The 8704-nt window shown below is 39.5% G+C and overlaps 5 protein-coding genes across 6 annotated transcripts; 1 reads left to right on the forward strand and 4 right to left on the reverse strand.

The window, feature by feature from the left end:
- Positions 1 to 335: 335 nt before the first annotated feature.
- LOC135168062 (transcription initiation factor TFIID subunit 10-like) lies at positions 336 to 1490 on the reverse strand. Its single transcript, XM_064131915.1, has 4 exons — positions 1350 to 1490; positions 1020 to 1144; positions 806 to 870; positions 336 to 739 (listed from the first exon to the last, which is right to left on the reverse strand). Exons 2-4 carry the CDS (start codon positions 1125 to 1127, stop codon positions 538 to 540), a joined length of 375 nt encoding a protein of 124 aa, XP_063987985.1. The 5' UTR covers positions 1128 to 1144; positions 1350 to 1490; the 3' UTR covers positions 336 to 537.
- A 46-nt stretch (positions 1491 to 1536) lies between these two features.
- LOC135168059 (odorant receptor 2a-like) lies at positions 1537 to 2429 on the reverse strand. Its single transcript, XM_064131905.1, has 2 exons — positions 2281 to 2429; positions 1537 to 2079 (listed from the first exon to the last, which is right to left on the reverse strand). The coding sequence occupies exons 1-2, from the start codon at positions 2360 to 2362 to the stop codon at positions 1739 to 1741; spliced, it is 423 nt and encodes a 140-aa protein (XP_063987975.1). The 5' UTR covers positions 2363 to 2429; the 3' UTR covers positions 1537 to 1738.
- Positions 2430 to 2445: 16 nt separating this feature from the next.
- LOC135167953 (uncharacterized) lies at positions 2446 to 3577 on the reverse strand. The gene is made up of 3 exons (XM_064131690.1): positions 3222 to 3577; positions 2575 to 2965; positions 2446 to 2513 (listed from the first exon to the last, which is right to left on the reverse strand). The coding sequence occupies exons 1-3, from the start codon at positions 3369 to 3371 to the stop codon at positions 2446 to 2448; spliced, it is 609 nt and encodes a 202-aa protein (XP_063987760.1). The 5' UTR covers positions 3372 to 3577.
- Positions 3578 to 3741: 164 nt separating this feature from the next.
- On the reverse strand, positions 3742 to 6318 carry LOC135167833 (odorant receptor 46a-like). Its single transcript, XM_064131435.1, has 3 exons — positions 5641 to 6318; positions 4674 to 5358; positions 3742 to 4542 (listed from the first exon to the last, which is right to left on the reverse strand). The coding sequence occupies exons 1-3, from the start codon at positions 5791 to 5793 to the stop codon at positions 4199 to 4201; spliced, it is 1182 nt and encodes a 393-aa protein (XP_063987505.1). The 5' UTR covers positions 5794 to 6318; the 3' UTR covers positions 3742 to 4198.
- A 146-nt stretch (positions 6319 to 6464) lies between these two features.
- LOC135168055 (dual specificity protein phosphatase 3-like) lies at positions 6465 to 8596 on the forward strand. 2 transcript variants are annotated; one of them, XM_064131902.1, is made up of 4 exons: positions 6465 to 6622; positions 7674 to 7858; positions 7936 to 8159; positions 8219 to 8596. In XM_064131902.1, the coding sequence occupies exons 1-4, from the start codon at positions 6611 to 6613 to the stop codon at positions 8413 to 8415; spliced, it is 618 nt and encodes a 205-aa protein (XP_063987972.1). In that variant the 5' UTR covers positions 6465 to 6610; the 3' UTR covers positions 8416 to 8596. The 2 variants fall into 2 exon arrangements, with proteins under 2 accessions (XP_063987972.1, XP_063987971.1); XM_064131901.1 differs by lacking the exon at positions 6465 to 6622 and adding an exon at positions 7263 to 7438.
- Positions 8597 to 8704: the final 108 nt, after the last annotated feature.

The raw sequence follows: 8704 nt of genomic DNA on the forward strand, positions 1-8704 counted from the left end.
AGATTCTTCAGAAGATATAATTGATTCACAAATCAAAAAAAATTTTTAGTCGTTGGGATACATAACCTCTAAAGTCCCGACATTTTGTTGCTAAAAAATGGTCTTATGGGACAAACAACATTCAGGTATTCATCTAGTTTCCTTCGAAACAGACTGCATGAGGTTCTTGATGTTCGAGGTAGGAAAGCTCTGATTAAATGAGCTTTCAGTTATTACTGGAGTCATTGGAAAGTCATGGAACTTCTCGCAGTGTCCCCTGGGACATTAGAATGTTTATTTGAGGATCATGGAAACTCCAGGACATTAGGCAAAAGGTGGATAATGAGATTTTCATACTGGTGGTAGATTTTTTATTTTGCTAGTCCTCAATCAACGAAACAATCAAAATATTTGCGATTAACAATCTGATTGCTTCAATTGACGCTTTCAACCCAAATTGTTTAAATATTAAACTCATGAATGTCAGTTTAACTTGAGAATTTATTCCTGTAACCGATGGATTGTCCACTAGTGACACAAATGGTGAGGAAGTTCATTTTATACAAAGTAATGCGGCTTCTTGACGGTGACACCGTACTCAGCAACTGCTGGACTGAGATCCTCCATTGTTAACGTGTACCTGCGATCTTTACCCTTTGACTTTGTATTTTGATTGGCCCCTCTTGTCTTGCAATGCTGCAGTGCGTCGTTAGCAACGTCTGAGATGAATTTTTGAGCTGCTACAGAGATTAACCGAGCTCTGGAAGGATCAATTCTTTTCATTACGGTGATCTTTCTCGAGGATTAAATCGGTTAAGGGACTTACATGCGAGGATCTGTTGAGTTGAATCCCGCTTGATGCAAGTAATATTCACTTATTGCATCAGGTACCTGGGGGAGTCCAATTTATAATTCATGAACAGTATAAATAATGAATTTCAGTTCAATGAATCCATAGTATCGATGTCATGTGTCAGATATTTGTGAGTAAATCTACATTATAATTTTTTTTATTAGAGAAGTGATTGAGGGGGACTCACTGTCGGTGTGTAATCTTCCAATTGCACTAGGAAATCTGATAGCGGTTGACCCGCACTCTTTGTCTCCTCATTGGTTGGTGTGGTACTTCCTACTTCGTCTGATTCCATTGTTGAATTCTTCGTCGCTTCATTACATGACAAAATCTACTATTACTTTGGAATCAATAGGAATTTTTAGAACGTGAGTTCCATAACCTAACCAACAATGTTTGTATTTGCAAAGTTCTACTATTTCAGCTCCATGACAAAAATAATATTTGTTTCTCCATCACGGTGATTACATCTGTGGAGTAATTACCATTCTATAATTTATTAACTGTTATTCATTACCTTAGCAATTTTATTTTCCTTGAACAATTGACAGGTTTGCACAGGTTAACGTCAACAAAGTCGGTAATGCAGGACACGAGGTACTCGTGCGGTTATCGGTAACAAGGGAAATTATTTATTGGGAATGAGCGACTGTCGCTGAATCATCTTCAGGGCAGATTGTTTGACTCAAATGCTGCCCTTTCTATCTAAATAACATTCTTTACAATTAATTAATAATTAAGTTGATTAATAAATATTTCACGTGTCATAAAAATAATTTCGTATCGGTTAGTCTCCCACGAATGACCATCGATCGGTTAAAAATTCAAATCAACCGCGGGAAACAAATATTTGGGCTCCAGGAATATGAAAAATATTTTCCTTTGGCCATCGCAACAAATGGTAATTCACTTATTCAGGGAGAGACGCAGAAAAGAGAACAATGTAACAGTAAATTTAACAATATTTTTAAAGTTCTCCAGGTTCAAACGGTAGAAATTACCAGCGGTAAAGTCCATAGGCTTTTGCATTTTTGTCAGAATGAACAGAATCTTCCGACGCTCTGGCAACGGTAATTTATACCACCGACAATTATAAACGGAATAACGTAATGTTTCGGATCTCGTCTTCATTACTTCACCTACCAACGAATATAGAAATATTTGACCGTAAAGAAATATTGTTGTACTTCCAAATATTATCACCTGTCCCATTTGTTTATCATTCCATGTTGTTAATATTAGCATCACTAGAAAATAGAAACTATTTGATTATTCGTCTGGTCTGGAATATTTACCGTACTACTCATCAGAATTCCCCTCTTAGGGGATGGAAAGTAGTTTTTTCATTGACTAATGACGGAGAATCCATAAATTTACATAATTAGTATCTCCATCAATTCCCAACCGAGAAATCATGATCAGCAGTACGGAAAAGGGCGATAACTCACGAGCACTGCTTGTGAAGCACAAATTGTTCATTAAATGACACATAACAACGACATTATACACCTTTTCCACGTGCAAACACATTCGCAGAAGGTGATTGTGTCGCCTCACGAGTTCATTAATTGGTAAATATTTTCGGTCGCCCGATTCATTAATTTCACTGAAATTCATTGACAATATTTCAAACTGTCCGCTGAGGTGGCTGATAATGTGGCAGTAACAGGCGTCATTTCCACTAACAGACAAGTGCGTAACGCCGAGTTGAATACTTTGCACAACATACACCATGTTCATACTCAAAGGAAGATTTGATGTCCAATAGCCGGCACCGAACAGCACGTGCTGTCCCGTCAAATTTCTACTGGTTACCCTGAGGTTCAGGGTGACTTTATACAGTCCAAACAGCCCGCTAATTAAGAGTGAACCGCCGAGTAGAAGGACAAATGATGCTGTGCCAATCAGCGAGCTTTTATTAACGATTTCACGAAATTTTGGACTCGTCGTTGTTGACCAATCGTGAGCTGTCGAAATTAGGATGGACTCTATGTGTCTCCAGTAAATTCTTGGAAGCGTTATCTTCACTATTCCCAGAAATCCACTCAGACCAAAAACAACTGACTCTAATGTTGCATTTATATTGTCAGACCTGATAAGGAGATCTACCGCAAGCATAGTTATCAAGGACATCTACAATCGACACCGAAAAAATCAGATTTTGAAGGAAATATTTTTTTTTCAATGTCGAATTGGTCCAATTTATCAAGAAAAGTTTATAGATCGACCAATAATTGACCAACAATCGACTATGCAACAATAAACATCTAGTGCCGAAGTGATAATCTAGGTCGAGCGATAATCGCTCGTACGAGCAGGTCGATCACTTACTGAGCCCTCAAATTATAATAAAACAACAATTAAACCAGTGCAAAAATACATCAAGTACCAGAATAATTATGAGAGACGTGAAGCGAATTTTGGAGAACGTCTGTTGACATGTAAATGGCCAGACGCCCATAATTCCCGCTATGATTTTGTATATCCGGAGACTGCGACGAGCATCTTCAGCCCACAGATCCTCCAGATTTTTCTTCATTGTCCTTGAAGAACCGGTTCCACCTGGGAACTCCCCCGGGAGGTATTACGTCGAGGACAAGAATATACTGACTGGAGAACACCAGCTTGTTGTGGCGCCGAAGGAACGGTGGGCGACGACGTCGGTTGGGAACCGGCTGCTGCGCAGGTGACGTGTCTTCTGTGGTCGTTCATCATCGTATGGAAAATTCATAGGCGATGTATTTTACCTAGAGCCATCAAATGGGATAATGACAGGGCGAATACAGTGTATGTACTTCAAGTCAAAATACAGGAGGTACCGCTAGCCCTCTTCGAGCGGTTTCTTATAGCTGCGACGTTTGGGGTGGACAGCAGAGAGCAAAGACTTCAGGAAAATCAGCAGAAGGGAACATTGTTGATAGAACAAGTGGTAAAAATACGAGAGAAAGAGTCGGAATCAACCGGATGTGACAATCGATACTTCGGAGAACTGTTGGGCTGCAATAAATAATTTCTGAATTGATGAACTATCGAGAAAAGTCGAAACACAAGACTGCGGTAGCAGACAGTTTGTTTATTATTGGAGGAACTATTTAAACGTGCGTTATATTTAATTTTCATAACTATTTTACTATACTATTATTGGATTTTTCGGCGGATAAATTGTTTGATTGTAAAACCTAAGGAAATTATTAAACATAAAATACCTCAATCGATAGATAAAGGATTACTCCAATCAATTAATTGGTTGATTACCCAATTGATGGATTAGGATTAATTACGAGGACAGATGAAAATCACTATCTGGTTCTAGTATTTTTTTCATCCGCGTACTATTCCCATTTCTACTATCAGATCAATCGAACTTTACTTTTGCAGGAAGAGTCGCATTAAGGAGAAGAGTGAGGCTGTGAATTTGACAATATTTTTAAAATTTTCCAGATTCAATCGATAGAGTTTGCACGCCGTGAAATGCATTGGGTAATTAGTCTTCGTCAGGATGAACAACACCTTCTGGCGCTCGCTCGCTGGTAGATCATACCACGGGTAACTATAAATTGAATGAAACAGCGCTTCCGTTTTTGTTGTTATGACGTCTCCTCCGAAGCAGAACAAGAATATCTGGGCGTAGAGAAATAGTGTCGTGGATCCGAATATCAGGACGTCACCAAATTCGTCATTTTTGCTCCACGTCGTCAAGACAATCATCACTGGAAAATAGGACTCAGTGATAGCCTCTTGGAAGAGCAAAGAAAGTCGTGTGGGAGTCGGTTCCCCGTCTCCATCAAGCCCTCGGTTACAACGAGAGTCCCCAACAGGTACCTTCAAATAATCTACTTACAAGCACTCGTTATGTAGCATAAATTGGTCATTAAATGACACAGGAGGACAAAGGTGAACGTCTCCTCCACGTGATGGCATATCCTCAGGAATCGATTGTGTCGTTTAATGAACTCATCAATTGGCGATGATTTGGTGTCCCTGGAATTGGGGAATTGGTCCAAATCCAGTCTCAGTATGTCCAACTGACCACTGAGATGACTGAGAATTTGAAAATACGAGGCGTCACTTCCACTCACACACAGCTGCATCAGAGAAATTTGAACAGTTTGTGTTGCATATGTCAAGTACATGTTCATGGGAAGATCTGACCTGAAGCAACCGGCTCCAAGGGCCACGTGGAGCTCCGTGGAATTATCATTTCTCAGTTCGAAATTGAGGGCGGCCTTGTGGAGGATCGTCAGCACTGAGAGAGACAATGAACCGCCGAGAAGAAAGAGAAAACCCGCAGCACCGATCAGCGACATTTTTTCCATTATTTTTCGGGATTCTGAGCTAGTGGTGGTTGACCAATCCTGCGCTGTTGACACCACGATGGATTTAATATTTTTCCAGTAAATTCTTGGGAGCGTTATCTTCACTATTCCGAGGAATGCACTAGGTAGCAACACAGATGACTCTAATGTATCATTGATATTACCGCAATTTTTGAGAATATCTTGCGCTAGCATTGTTGCCATTGATATCTACGAAAATTGATAATTGAAAATTTCGGATTTCGGTGAAAAATTATTCGGTTCAGTATTTATCACAATTTTTCTGAAATATTCGGTAGAAATTGCGGAAGAATTCAGGCGATTCGCGATGGAAAATCGGTTTCCAGGGGCAGAGAAATTTTCAGTAAAAATTACGGGTCACGAAAAAAAATTAAAAAATTCAAACAATTCCGTGAGGGCTCCGTTAAATGTTCTACAAGACTCCGCATTGAAATAAGATAACAAATACCTCAGACATAAATAATTAAGTACCAGTATTATTATGATAAGAAGAAATCGAGTTTTGGAAAATGTCTGTTGACACGTAAACGGCCAGACCCCCATGATTTGGGCTGCGACTTTGTAAATTCGAAAATGACGTCGGGTGCTCGCATCCCAGAGGTCCTCGCTATTCCCCTTCGTCATTCTCCTGAAGGACTGTCTTCCCAGAGCCCTTGATTCTCCCCAGAAAATTTTTCTGAGACGACAAATGATAAAAATAATTTTGGGACAACCAACCGATGGCTACACCGGAGTAAACCGCGAACCCGTCGCACTGTTCGCTGTCATTCATTATCGTACGAATAATTTATACCCCACGCAGCCCCCGCAATCAGTGGAATTTTGTCTAGAGACGTAAAATTAGAGGTAATGATGGGGTAAATGCATGACAAATGCATCACGCACAAGGGAAGTCCACTTTCTTTGTGGGACTTTCTACTTTTGCTTTTTCCGATCGGTTTGGATGTATCTTCTGTCTATCAGAGGGGCTATCACGAAGAATTGCTGCTTATAGACGTGACAAGCCCCCGGACGAGAAAAATATTCGATAAAAATGACTGATAACTTAAAAAATGATAGATCATAATAGATATATCAATAATATTATATAATATATTATATTATATATTATATATTTATCTAAACATGTTGACAAGAAAAGGAATAGATCGATAAGAAAATTGTCCAGATTTTTTTCCAGAAATTTCCAATCGCATTCCACCAGATCTAATAAATAAAAAATTCCTGATTTTCCAGGTTCTGATTTCGCGCTCTTCTAGACGTCATCAGGCTGAGTTTTTATGAACAACGACCGTTTATAGAGCCCGACAATTTAATACACAAGAGAGGAGGTTAACAATGTCGTTTGATTCCAATTGGTAGTTTTGAGAGAAAAAAATCAAACTGCGTAGTAATCATTCAAGGGCACGACTATTATCCAGTGACTGACAGCGGTGCGAGGATGGCAGCCAAGGTAAGGATGATTATAAACAATAAAAATCGTGAATCTTTATTTACAAAACTACTGTGCCCTCCAGGGAACGTGACATCGCAGTAAAAATACAAAAATTGAAATATTCGGAGGGTTGAAGGGCAAGGGGTGGAGAATTGTCAGGCACCTGGGGATGAATTCTCTATAGACTGACGAAACTGTCAAGTTTGTCAGGGCAAGAACAACCACTTGCGCGAGAGCTTTCTCTGCTGAATATTGCGCGTCTATTTTTAAACCTGACCTTGAGCCGTTTGAGGCACATTCCGATTATTAAAGTTGATTGGCAGTTAATTAGCAATATTCATCCGATTTAATCAATTCTGAGCTCATGAGGGGCTCGTGGATTTAATAAAATTTGAAAAATAATTTGGAGTGGAGGGTTCCCTCCCCCACTTCACATGGAATGGGGCATTTCTATTGGTCGGTAATTGGTGGGAACGTTTGATTATTAATTGGCGGGATAACGCACGTGTCAAAGAAAAATTGTGGAAGGTCGGGAATGTCTTATATATCGATGTATTATTTTATTTTATCTGTTGATTTATGTTTTTTTTTATTTAATAACTGATCTTGACCTGAAATCGCGGTTATCTGGTTTCGCCACTCCCCCAGGGGTTTAAAAATACCCCATTATTTTAAGCTTGCGAATTGGCTTGCTGTTATTTCCATACATTATCTCTCGAAATACTTATCTACCTGACACTCGTTCTGTCACCGCTGGAGCGAATGCTAATTCATGTCTGATGGCAGTAAGACTTTGACCGAACGATGAAGACTACCTGGAGGGATAGAGACCGGGTGAGGGTGAGGGGGTGATCGGAATTTGAATTTTTTTCTCTACTTTTCATCGTCTTTTTTAAAAATTACTCATTGAGACTTTGGGTCACCTGATTTTTTTATTTAAAAAATAAAAAATCAAGAACTTTCTGTTGACTGAGGAGATGTGTTTACTCTTCTGTGAATAACAATTGAAGTGATCGAACTATCGGCTGGAAATATTTATATTATTAATTTATCTCTCACCATTAAAAAGGATTTTCAAAAGCCCCTGGATGGCGAGACGACACTGTCCACCCTATCGAGAGCTCTTATTGCAACTCCAGTCCAGCACGCGGCTCTTCCAGGATTCGACATGGACCGTGATGACCCTCAGTATTATCGGCTGCAACAGGAAGTTGACTGCGCCGTCGTTTATCCAGGAATATTAATCGGGGATGCGTAAGGAATTTCCTCTTTATACGTTCGCTAACGCTATGATCTGAGTTCCTGGAATGAATTTTCCTCTTTTGCTTCAGGACCACAGCAAAAAATAAGAGCTACTTGAAACGCATCGGTGTTACTCACGTGCTAAACACAGCTGAGGGAACGCGATTTGGTTTTGTGCCCACCAACAGAGATTATTACAGAGATGTTGGGATGCAGTACTTGGGTCTTCCTCTGGCGGATTTGCCATCCGTAGACATTAGCAAATATTTTTACACAGCAGCTGTATTCATTGATGATGCCATCAAGAGTGGAGGTAAATTAATTAGCTTTCAAAAATTATTTCAATTAAAAAAATCATCGCATAATTCCCAGGAAAAGTGTTCGTTCACTGTGTGATGGGAATATCGCGTAGTGCGACCTGTGTAATCGCATACCTGATGATCAAACGTCACCTCCTCGCTGAGGAGGCGATCCGTCTCGTGCGAAAGAGTCGCAGCATTCATCCAAACGAGGGCTTCCTGTACCAGCTGGCACGATTGGACAATCAGCTTCGGCGCCATCGGCTTTAATAGCTTAACTAGTTCGATCAGAAATTTATCAAAAAACGCTTTGGGGAATATTCTAGGGTATTTATATTACTTATTTAATTTGCATGTAGAGGTAACATTTTACGAGAATTTATCGGAAATGAAATCGTTTCGTTATTCTGTCGCGGAAATTTATTGGAATAAAAACGGGATTTATCGAGAACCTGTTGTCAATGCGTCTTCTTTTTATTCAGGAATTTTCCCTGAGAATGATTACTATTTTATCTATTTTATATTTGTAAATATAAAAAGCATGAGTGATTTTTATGCA

This window comes from Diachasmimorpha longicaudata, chromosome 12, assembly GCF_034640455.1.
Source record: "Diachasmimorpha longicaudata isolate KC_UGA_2023 chromosome 12, iyDiaLong2, whole genome shotgun sequence".
Classification (NCBI taxonomy): domain Eukaryota; kingdom Metazoa; phylum Arthropoda; class Insecta; order Hymenoptera; family Braconidae; genus Diachasmimorpha; species Diachasmimorpha longicaudata.